Here is a 12,115-nt window from a genome sequence, read left to right on the forward strand (position 1 = left end):
GGTTTCCTCGCCACTCTGACTGACTATTGTGGCTGACATATTTGATTAGGTTACACCAACTAATTAAATATTAATGGTTAGATAAGGTAGTAATAGCTCTTTAAAAGGTAACAATTGCAGGTTACCACTTTCTACTAATATGCAATATTAGCATCACATAGACCGAATAGGACAATTGACAATTTTGTAAATGCACAAACAACGGCAGAAGAATGATTTAAAAATGTAACACTTATAACAAACACTGGGGAAAATACTGTATTTGTACTAGCCATGATACCAAATGACAGATGATTTTGTGCCAAAACACCAAAGATTTTAATTTAAAATCATGACCTTTGACATCAACAACAAAAAGAAGTTTTTTATCCTCCCTTTTATAAGTTGTTTAGCCTACTTATATTGCTATGTTAAAAATGCATTTTAGACTGTAAATCACAAGTTGACCACTGATGTGTGTGTCACTGACCTTTTCTCCTTTTAGTCCATTAAGGCCGTTCCTTCCTGGGTCTCCTTGAGGTCCTTGGGCTCCAGGTGTCCCAGCCACACCTGGGTCTCCCTGTAAACCCTGATCACCCTAATGACAGCAAAATATAATCTAATGTCTAGAAAATTGACCATACAATGAGGTTCCTATTATTTGCACTGCCTGAATAAACAAAAACCATCAACATACTTTCTCTCCTTTAAACCCCTGAAGACCTGGTGGCCCCTGTAGAGACAGATATTAAAAGCAAGGTTAGTGTGATTTGAGAACCTCAAATCAGAAATAGTACAGATACACTGAGACCAAGCAGCAACATACCACCTGCACTAACCTACCCCCCTATATAGAGTGAACATAAAACAGTCAGGCTTACCTGCTTGCCCTCGACTCCATCTCCAGGTGGCCCTGGTGGTCCTGGGGGGCCACGTTCCCCTGCGACCTTTATTGTAGATGGGCCTCCTCCAACCTCAGAAGGATTGGTTTGGCACACACCACATGACTCTCCCTAAAATACAGAGCATGTCCCATGTAAACACACCCATACAATGTTAAAGAGAGAGAGAGAGAGAGAGAGAGAGAGTTATCCATAGTTTTATTACCAATGAAAAACATTTACTCACCTTTTCACCTTTTTGACCAGATGTCACTAGACCAGGTTGTCCAGGCTCACCCTGTATAAATATAATAATATATTTTGATGTAACACATACAATATGTCCATTCAGTTGGACAATAGTAAATTATCTGCCAGCCCTGTACAGGGTTCCCACACTTTTTAAACCAATAAATTCCCATGATTTGTCCATGAATACTCCTATCGTTTATAATCACTGGTTAACGATTTTTATCATTTTACAGAGATTGCAAAGCCGGATTTCCATTTTAATGTCAGATACCAATCTTTTTAAATGAATATGATTTTAATAAATATACTTATTACTGTATAAATGTCTCAAATAAGGCGCTCATGGGACAGACTGATGCTATCATGCAGGTTTCCAAGATTTACTACAAAAGCACTCACAAAGAGCAATATCTAGCCAATAGAAATAAGAGCAGAGTAAAACCACAAAATGTATGGACATTCTGGAAATTATCACGACTTTTTATTCATTTGTTTAAACTAATTTCCATGACTTCAAAAATCCCAGATACTTCTAGAATTTCCATGACCGCGGGAAGTGTACCTGTAAATGTTCTGACTACTAATGTCTTTAGGATCTAAACCAGAAATAGAATTATGCTGGCTAACTTATTCAGTACACAAAATATAAGTGCTGATTAACAAACTTTGAGTTGAGCTTAATTACCATGGCTCCTTTCTGTCCATCCTTCCCACTAGGCCCTCTTGGGCCAGGCTTGCCCTAAACAAAAAATCATCATGTTTAAATTATTTTAATGCTGAAGTCAGTGAAAAATCACAGATTCAAGTTTAGGAGGAATTCTTAATGTAGACCAAGCAAGAAATAATGGTAACTCACAGTTTTCCCCTCAGTTCCTCTGCTGCCAGCATTACCCTATAACCAAAAGAGTGTCAACAGTGTGAGACAGGCTGTTAGACATGTGGATGTGACAACTATTGGCACCTAATTATATCCTGTGCTAATTTACTTTAAAAATGTACATGCAGACCATTTCAAACATCCTCTTATAAGAATTGTTCAGTCAGTTTCACATTAAGGATAAACATCGGCAGAACCAGTCAAAAGTTTGGACACACCTTTGGAGTCTTTATTATTACTATTCACCAGATTTTAGAATACTAGTAAAATCATCAACACCATGAAATAACACAAATGGAAGTATGTATGGGAATTATGCCGCAAAGTAGGATTTTCAAAGTAGCCATCGTTTGCCAAAGTAACAGTTCAGCACATTCTCTCAACCAACTTCATGAGGTAGCAACTTGGGATGCTTTTTAAAAAGTACTGAAGGTGTTCCCATGTATACCAGACACTTGTTGGCAGCTTTTCCTTCACTCGCCAGTCCAACTTATTAATTTCATCCTCATACATAGGCACACTTCATATTTCTTTATTACACTAATTTCAAATATTTCAACATAAACTTTTAGATTAAAAGGTCTTAAACATCATGAGAAACATACTGTACCATTCAAGTGTGTCCAAACTTTTGACTGGTACTGAATGAATTGTATGCATCATCGAAAAGGAAGAAGTCACTGAATTGGTAGAAATACCAGACCAAATAATTATCCTTCAGAATCAGATGGTTTCTAGACTGCTCTGTTCAATTTACCTTTTCCCCTTTTAATCCCGCAAGGCCACTTTGTCCAGGCTCTCCCTGTATATATGAGAGAGAATATTCGTTAGAAAAAAAAAATGAAGAGAGAGAGAGAGAGAGAGAGAGAGAGAGAGAGAAAGAAAGAGAAAACAGAGAAAGATCAGTGCATATTCTCGTTTAACAGACATGCAATGAAAGCTAGCCTTGGCTGAATAACTCCCCAATCTGTTGTTACATTCATTTTTTAAAAGCATTTGTGCCTGAGGCTTATTTCTGAGCCAAAAGCGTGGAGTAGCACAGATCAGGGCTGTCTGAGATTATACATGAGCCAATATATGCATCCCTGCATACTCATGTGTAAACACAGATGTGGATATAAAACACTTTTGCATTTGCACTGTGATTTACTACACTGCAGAACTTGGATGAAGTGATGTGGAAGTTTTTAAAACTGTGTTTATTCAATGTCAATAGTCTTGTTTCCAATAGCAAGCTAAATGATGGCATGCTAGTGCGTGTCAGGGCCAGTTGTGTTACACTGTCACTTCCAGGGCTCCATCGTGTCCCCTTGGGGCTTTCTCGGGGCCAAGGGCCAATGACCTTTGGCCCACCAATTACCCTTGGGCCAAACAAGACCAACTGGGGATTGAGGCGGGTTGAATGTCAAGGCAGAGTTTCGCCAAACTTCCCAGGTTGTGTATTCAGCGCACAATTCGGAACAAGTTCGGAAAAAAATTAAAATAAAATGCGGGCAAAGTACAAATCTGTTAAAATGCCCAATGAACAAAGCAGTGCCCAAAGAAATTACTTTCTATGGTTCGGTGAACTTTCATAGATGGTGTGCTGGGACATCGTCCTGCTGTTAGTGGAGAGGCCACTCGGGACACCATGGCAGTTACAGTCGGTGAGATGTCAACGCTAACTTATCTTGCTGTTTAAATTCAATATAAACTCGATATTCTAGATAACATGATACCTCAGCTTGTGCTTCCCTCTTGCTTGTGAAATGGGCGGGGTGTGTGACATTATTAAGGGTGGGTCTTTAGGCAAAGCTGCAGAGTTATTGGCCCGATGGTGGATACGCAGATAGATTTTGGTCTTGCGGCTCGAGGTCCGAGGCTATTGGGCCCGACTAGCCAGTTGATAGCCCTGGCTCGCACTGGCTCGATAGTGGAAAAGTGGCTAATAATGAGCTTTCAAGTCCCACTACATCACATTCACCTGCTCTCCTTTCTGTCCAACGCCTGGATCTCCCTTCTCTCCCTTCTGAGCCCGATTCAGAAGACCCGCTGGAAGATCTCCAATGACAGGGCAGCCTATACAGGGTTCACCCTAAGAGACAAAGGAACATACCTGTAGATGGCAAGACTTTGGCTTTGTTCAGGCTGGATTTTTTTTGTTGTATCCGACTCAGTGGAGATATTTTTCATCTTCCTCCCTAAAACCTGCCAAAATATAGACTCACCTTTTCCCCTTTGGTCCCATTCGCTCCTGGCTCCCCCTGTGAAAGAATGGCAACACAATGTGTGAAAAACAGGTTGTGACAGTTTCAGCAATTCAGTACTCTGAATTTGACAAAAAGCAGGCAGGACTTTAGTCTGGAATACATACTGCAATGTACTGTAGTTGTCACCACACACAGTTGCTGACATCTAAAGAAAAGCTCTTAAAATGGAAGCAGCTGTCAAAATAAATGTGAAGGTCTATTTCATTGTCTATGTGTGTGTGGCCATGTTGTATACTTAGGATAGCACTGATAAATGGTTTCCCAGATTCAGACTATAAATAGTCCAGGCTCAAATAAGTCAACTAATTGTCATTTGTCAGTGCATCTATTTTTTTTTTTAAAGGGGTTAACATTTATTTTTGCAAAATATACTTTCAGAACTCAGTTCAGAAAGAACTCAATTTTAGAAACTAATCTGCAAAGAAATGGCTCATTACAAAGTTGTTTGTTCTCTGATATCTCTAAAGTGCTGCAGAATTTTTAGCATGCTGCTATGTGGTTGCTACGGTGTTTTGGGTGGTTAATTACTAGCCCAATTCAAAAGAGCCTGCCCTCAGGTCTATATTATGTGCTCTCGACATGGCTTAGGAACTTTCTTCATTGTGAGTCTACAGGATTTTTTCGCCTGTTTCTGCATTATTTGAAGTACGTTTGTAGCACAAACGGTGAAACGGACTTTCACGCTGATGTTTAGTACTTATGGTTAGGAGTTTGAGGGTTCCTAACACCAAGTATGAGCAATAGTAATAGTGATTATTGCCTTTGCAAGCACCACTAATTATGATATGCTCCCATTAATCATGCATATATTAATGTGTTATACCCATTATATGAGGTCCTAAGCAGTACGATGCAGTTATCAGTAGGCCTGGGTATTAATACAGATTTACCGATTTGATAACGATTCACAAGCTCTCGATTCGATTTTATTACGATTTAGATTCACATGGGTATATTTTGGTTATAATATCCCTTTTGCTTACATATGAAATGAATTCTCTCCCAGCTAATACTGTTAATTATACAGGGGACCATCTAACTAGGTAAATTATGAAAATATAAATTCTACAAATGATATTTTATTGGTTTTTATTCTTTTTGGTGAAATTTTAGCTTTTAAAATGGTACAAATCAATGTATACAATCAATACATTTTTATATTTTTTATATTAACAAATATTATATTTTGTTACATGTTTATTTTTTGATAAATAATTTTTACTACTTACAAGTATTTACATTGACTTGTAGAACACATGCTAAAAATCAGTACTGTCTCTTTAAGAAAACCGGCAGTTCTGTAATGGGCATCTGAAAATGAGCGCATATTAATGAGTGGCTTCTTTACCTTATCCGTGCTATTTGCCATTAGAATTAAATGTTTATTTTTGTTGTTTTTGATCAAAAATTGACTGTTAAGAACAGAAAGGACATTAAAAGATACATTATTCAATGACAAACGTATTGCGTGGTTCTTTTCTTTGGACACACATTGCACAGAACGAGTCAAATCCAACTTTTACTCTCAACACGTATTAAAAGGATGCTGAACTTCTTTGCCAATATGCTAGTTAACCACTGGTGAGTGAAATCTGAACATTTACCAGCCAGTGGCTAATCACAGGCAAAGAGTTGCGCATTAGTAAAAGATTGATCTTGGGATTTAAGAATCTTTTTCGAGATCATTCAAATGAAGATTGTAAAGCATCAGAAAATCTATAGTTTTACTCAGTCCTAGTTATCAGTAACATGCACCTTTTCTCCTGCTTTGCCATCCAGTCCAGAAGGACCCTATGAAAAGAGAGGCAGATCAAAATATTAGTATCAGTCTCTCTAATCATGACACAGTCATCCTAGCTTAGCACAACTGCCCCACTGCAAATGTCCTACATTTTCATCCTGTCATTTCACTCAATCCCACATGCACTCCCTCTCTGTCCCATAACTAGGTATGAAGAATAGATTGTGATGGTATTGGAAATCTTTACAGAGAAAGGCGAACAAGTGTTTTATGGCACACGACATAGAATCGTTTATGTCAGAATTTATCAATTTGACTCTGAAGAAGAGAGAAAATATTTTTTAATGGGCTAAAAAGATAGAAAAGCCTTAAGTTTAAAAGTGAAATGGAATCTAACGCAACTATCAGAGGAAAATGGCCTAAACTTTAAGGCAAAAAAAGCTGTCTAGATTTCATGGATGGTAGAAGAGAGTTGTGGTCCCTGAAGTTATAATGAAGCGTGATAGAATATCTGTTCTCTATAAGAGATAAGTAGAATAGGGACAGCATTACTCATTCAAAACAGCATCAGCAGGCAGAGAGGAGCTTGCTGATTGTTAGCTTATTCCATCGAGCTTGGCAAATATAAATATGGCGGGCCCAGTGAGGTGAATAGCATCATCAGTGGGTTCATTTTCCAGTGACAAAGCATCAACCATGCAGCAGAAAATACTAAAATGAAATTTGGGTATTGGATTTCAAAAGTAGTTCCAGGACATGTCATCTTATATTTAATTCACAAATGCTGAACTTCTTTTTTTTTTTTTATTTGGGGGGGGTGGAGTACAAGCAGTACCGGAGTTAGATTCTGAGTAAACTCACAGGTAGGCCTTGTTCTCCTATGCCTGGGACCCCTGGTTCTCCTTTTGGCCCCTGCTTGCCCTGAAGGGTCACAGTGTTGCCTGTAGAGTCTGGAGAGATGACTGGACATGCTTCACATGGTTCTCCCTGAGCAAAGAAAGACATTAAATATAAAAACATAGCAAGGCACATACAGGCAACAATTTACAGTTCAAACTCACAAATTCACATTAGTGTAATGGAGAGAGTTTTTTATGTTTATGTAAAATTTTATGCAACAGCTTTAGCTTACCTTCTCGCCTTTTGGTCCCCATGGACCTCTTGGACCCTGTCAGCAAAAATAAAAAATAAAACATTTATATTACCACTGCAAAACATAATTGAGTTGCAAATGCAAATGATGTGCTGATAGCTGCAGTGAGTAAAACTAATTATGGTAGTAATCATAGTACACACGTTTTGTCCCTTACAGTGATGGAACAATCAATATAGTGATACCAGGTTCTTCATTCTTAACAATTCAGCACACTACATCGTTTTAAACTGACATTTTCCGATAGGTGTAATTAGGTAAGATGCCCTTACAGGTTCTCCAGAACTTCCATCTTTACCAGGAATGCCAGAATCCCCCTATACATTGTGAGAAAGTGTTTTCTTTTAATCAGATTATTAATGTCCAAATAAAATAAGAGTAACATCATGTTATCAGCATGTCCACTGTCATTAATAACAAATGTATACTGTAATAGTACACTTACTTTGTCCCCTTTAGATCCTGCAGGTCCACCAGGGGGCCCCTGTGAGATAATAACGCAAATGTTTACCGATTCAAAATGGAATTCTAGAGTATCGTATACGGTCTATTGTTTTTAAAAATAGTATGCGGAATAAAAGAGTACATTAGGCAGCAGTAAATGTTTTAAACAGTGCTATGTTGTCACTACATTGTTGTCACATACATGTCTAGTTATCATCTCAATATAATTATTTTTGCTTTTTTTGTTTTTTATCCAATTTTTAAATTATTAAAAGAGTCAAATTATCTTAACTCTTTTATATTAATTGCAGCGGATATTACTTTTGGTTCATGAGTGTATTGCATTGTTGGATACAGTATCCTACAGTGTGATCTTTTGCAAACTGCACGTTGGCAGATGTAGTATAAAAGTAATATGGAAGATTTGCATACTGTGCACAGTATACATATCCTACTGCATACTACAGAAACAAAGCAGAAAGAGTACTATGCTGCTTTGAACATAGTCTGGGTCTTGATTATTTATTTATTTTCCCCACAAATCTTTAAAAAGTAATGGGGAAAAAAGCTGCAAACAAAGCCAAAAATGAAAGTAGGTCACTGGTTTGCATTGGCAGAACAAAAAACAAACAAACAAATAAAAAAAAGGTGAAAATATGATCCAATAATACACTCATCAAAAAATATTTTAGCCAATCGTCAATCAAATAAAACTTAAGAATAGTACACTAAAGTATACATCAAAATGTAATACTGCAAAAAGGTATTAAAACTTCAATATAAAACCTCTGGAAAGCTCAAATTTTAAATCATGAACAATAAATTCCTACCGGTGGTCCTGGTATGCCAACTCCAGGTAGTCCAGGAAGACCAGGGTGGCCTGGTTCCCCTGCAAGCCCCTCTGGACCAACTGCACCAGGAATGCCCTGTCAAAACAACACCAATTAGAGACATCCACCATACAGTACATCACAACCAATATAATGATATAACAATCTTAAGAGTTACGGGGGAAAGTTCAACCAAAAATGAATATTCTGTCATAATTTACTCACTCTTAAGTTTGTTAGCCTCAGTCACCATTCACTTTCATTGAATGAACAAATAAGCAATGAGTCATACAGTACAGGTTTGGTACAACATGCAGTTTTTGGTGAACTTTCCCTTTAAATTCATGATTTTCATGGAAACACAAAACTCAAATGCAGTAAGAGAGAAACAGTTAGCTTTACCTTTTGGCCTTTTGGGCCAACCACACAAATAGGATTAGCTCGACCCTGTAACAGCCAAAACAAATAAATAACCATTAGCTAAAGTTCATTCAAAGGCTTGTAATAGCAGTATCACATTTTATAAAGCAAACCTGCATTGAGGCTTAGAAAGATAAACAGTTTAAAAGCAAATTCCATATATGCATTTGCGAGCTCGACCATATTCACCATCCCTTTAGCATGGTTTGCGTACAGCATAGAAAAGTTTCAGCTTAATGTGATCTGACTATCCGTTTAAAAGAATCAATGTGGCTGCATTGATTTGTGGGTCTTTGTTGGCTTATGTTATCTCTGTAGCATTAAAAAGACTTCACACCCAAAGAGACATTTAATGAGAAGAAACAGCAGCAGTGAGTTTATGGGTAATAGTCTAATGCAAAATGCTTTTCAATGCCTTTCACAGCAAAGCACTGGGAATATACAGCACGAAGCCACTTTAACAATAGAACAGCAAAATACTCTAACATTCACTTAAAGGTGCTGCAAGCGATTGTTTTCATGGAAAGGTATGCAAAAAATGTTCCTAATCCCTTAAAGATTTTAAGAAATAAGTGTCCTGAGATATCTCACCAGTCACTGTGACAGCTGTAGACTTTGTAAACAGCAAACAAAAATGTGTCTGCGGACCGCGGACAATGACGATTCTGCCTGTCAATCATTTTGCATGTTCTCATAGTATTGTAGTTGCAGCAAATTATTGAGGCATAATGTGTTTTTATGCCATGTTGTTCATAACAGTTTTCAACTGAGGGTGCTATTTTGCTGCTGTTGTTTTTAACAACCATTTCTGCTCTCAATAAAGCTCATTTTGGTATCTTTGGAGTTCAGAGTTTTGGAAAGAGGGGGTGTGGCTAATCCAACGGCACAGTCTTGTGGAAGTAGAATGGCTGAAATCGATTACAGCACCTTTAAAATTAAAATAAATTAAAAAGACATATTGTGCATGTGACAGATTACACAGTCTTTTATGTTTTTATGAATACACTCTTGCAGCGAGACACTAAGATATATCAACATGTCTTTGAAGACTGAGAGAGACTCAGGAAGGGACCTGGGGGCATACGCATGCACAATGGAAATGAGGTAGGACATAAATATAAACATGTACAACTTTCACATCAAATACTTCTCACTTACATCTTTTCCTGGACTTCCATCCACACCTGGGGCTCCGATCTCCCCTTTCTGCCCTTTGTCCCCCTAAATATGTGTATGTGAGACAGAGAAAATGACAGACAGACATACATAGAGACATAGAGAGATGCTGCTAGCTATAACACACTCATATACTGTACAGGCTGTGTCTCAATCAGTTCCCTAATTCAGTAGTGCACTGGCCAGGGAGTCACATCCAGGGCTGCCACACTGTCAAAATAGTTGTAGTGCACTAAATAGTTTGCCCTGCAACTGTATATATATATTGGGCACAATATACAGACTGCAGACTACAAAATTAGTAAGTGTAGTATACTATTCTGAACATAGCCTGGGTTTATGTTCTGTGCTCTTTTAATTTTTATTTATGCATTCATGTATATTCTGTAATTGTATTTAATCATTTATTTTATTTAATGCCTTAATGCCATTATGCATGTACATTATCTTTTACACTTAAAAAAAAAAAAATGCAAGACAAGTGTATAGTAATGACAATGCAGCAGGTCATCCAGATTCTCTGTACATATAGAACATTTGCATTCTGTGCACAGTATACAGACTGCATACTCAGAAATATTAAGAGCTGCTTGCCATTCTGAACATAGCCCGCATGGGTCTTAGTTCAATGCAATTGTAATTTGTTTATTTATGTATGCTGTGCAATTTATTTTTTTATTTTTTTTAATGCATACTTTAAATTTTAATGCCTGAATGCCATTATGCATGTTCATTATCTGTCTTGCTTAACAAAAACTAAAAAATATAATTTTTGAAAGCTATGACTGTGCATGATGCTATGTTATACAGAGGAGTTATTAAAAAAAACAGCTGCATTTTAATGTATGACCTCATAATTGTGTCCAGTGTTAGGTAAGTTACACAAAAAGTAATTCACTACAAATGACTAATTACATTTATACATTTTTAATCAGATTTAATTACTGATAGTTCTTTGAAAAATAATCACATTACTAATTGCTTTACTTCTAAGTTATTTTCTAAAATACTTTCCACTCAACTAAATCAAAATAATGTCTATATTTCTTCCTTGTTCACTGCTGCACACAAGTCATACACTCAGCACCACACGTTTCTCCCTAACTGTGACTTGTTATGGGGCGCATGCCCTTCAGATGACACAGGAACAAAACAGATGTACATATGAACATAATTCATGCTTTAAATGTATTTCAGTCATGACAACTCTCTGAAAGATTTAGCATGTTAATGTGGGTATGACATATTGACAGGATAATGGTCTTGGTGGAACAGATCTTTTACGCTGCTGCTGCTGAGCAGGTACGGAGACTTGCTACTGCTAGAACATACATAGACATACTGACTTAAGCATGTGGACATGCTGCTGCACAATTAGACATTAATACAATCCCGCATCAACGCGGGGAAGCTGCAAAAAACAGCCCCACAAACAAGCAGATCAACCACCAATACTTGTGTACTGCTGATGCTCCGAAGAGCCATGTGTATCAAGTGTATGCTAGCTAGGTGTGCCTTGCCCTGCTGGCCAAATGGCATGACACTAATTAATTAAAACTCTATGTGTGCCTGGGCCTGCTTGGTCGAAGGGCTTAAACGGCTTGTGATCTGACTTATAATGTATATCTGGATCTTGAAAGCCCAGAGTTTATTTAACTAGTGACTTAGCCATACTATATGTGGATTTATTTAAACTAATAAACAAACCTTGATAAAGACGTGCTTCTATGTGTCATGTTCAAAAGCAGACCTTCCTGTGCAAGCTGATGGGGAAAAAGCCCCAGCAACCACCTTAGCAAATAGCATTTTCAGAGAAAACTCTTGTGAAACTGGCTTACTTGCAAACTGAGCAAATTTAAATTTTAGGCAAAGAGAGATTGACTGGGTACCTGACTACACGTCAAAGGACCTATAAGCTTACACCATGTGAGCCTATTGTCTTGACATATCACATGTTAGCAAACTGATTGGTTGACAGATAACAAGTTCAAAGAACTTATCAGCTTGTGTTGCACCATTCAGAGATTCATGCCTGAACTTAGTCATTTCACATAATAGTTTTTTAGAAATATGTGTAAAGTCAGTAACTGTAATCTGATTACATAAATTTAAA

At 37.4% G+C, this 12,115-nt stretch overlaps 1 protein-coding gene across 3 annotated transcripts in view; it reads right to left on the reverse strand.

The window, feature by feature from the left end:
- The window catches only part of LOC127425320 (collagen alpha-1(XVI) chain-like), a 99,592-nt gene that overhangs the window by 37,963 nt on the left and 49,514 nt on the right, over nucleotides 1–12,115 (reverse strand). For all 3 annotated transcript variants that reach the window (XM_051671169.1, XM_051671170.1, XM_051671168.1), the window contains 17 exons: nucleotides 9,985–10,047; nucleotides 8,809–8,853; nucleotides 8,407–8,502; nucleotides 7,578–7,616; nucleotides 7,405–7,449; nucleotides 7,112–7,147; nucleotides 6,841–6,966; nucleotides 5,994–6,029; nucleotides 4,197–4,232; nucleotides 3,953–4,063; nucleotides 2,747–2,791; nucleotides 1,969–2,004; nucleotides 1,798–1,851; nucleotides 1,108–1,158; nucleotides 861–992; nucleotides 677–712; nucleotides 470–577 (listed from right to left, as the gene is read on the reverse strand). In XM_051671169.1, the coding sequence (XP_051527129.1) occupies nucleotides 470–577; nucleotides 677–712; nucleotides 861–992; nucleotides 1,108–1,158; nucleotides 1,798–1,851; nucleotides 1,969–2,004; nucleotides 2,747–2,791; nucleotides 3,953–4,063; nucleotides 4,197–4,232; nucleotides 5,994–6,029; nucleotides 6,841–6,966; nucleotides 7,112–7,147; nucleotides 7,405–7,449; nucleotides 7,578–7,616; nucleotides 8,407–8,502; nucleotides 8,809–8,853; nucleotides 9,985–10,047 (1,095 nt within the window). The remainder of the gene's footprint in view (nucleotides 1–469; nucleotides 578–676; nucleotides 713–860; nucleotides 993–1,107; nucleotides 1,159–1,797; nucleotides 1,852–1,968; nucleotides 2,005–2,746; nucleotides 2,792–3,952; nucleotides 4,064–4,196; nucleotides 4,233–5,993; nucleotides 6,030–6,840; nucleotides 6,967–7,111; nucleotides 7,148–7,404; nucleotides 7,450–7,577; nucleotides 7,617–8,406; nucleotides 8,503–8,808; nucleotides 8,854–9,984; nucleotides 10,048–12,115) is intronic.

The sequence above is a fragment of the Myxocyprinus asiaticus genome, chromosome 34, assembly GCF_019703515.2.
Source record: "Myxocyprinus asiaticus isolate MX2 ecotype Aquarium Trade chromosome 34, UBuf_Myxa_2, whole genome shotgun sequence".
Lineage (NCBI taxonomy): Eukaryota > Metazoa > Chordata > Actinopteri > Cypriniformes > Catostomidae > Myxocyprinus > Myxocyprinus asiaticus.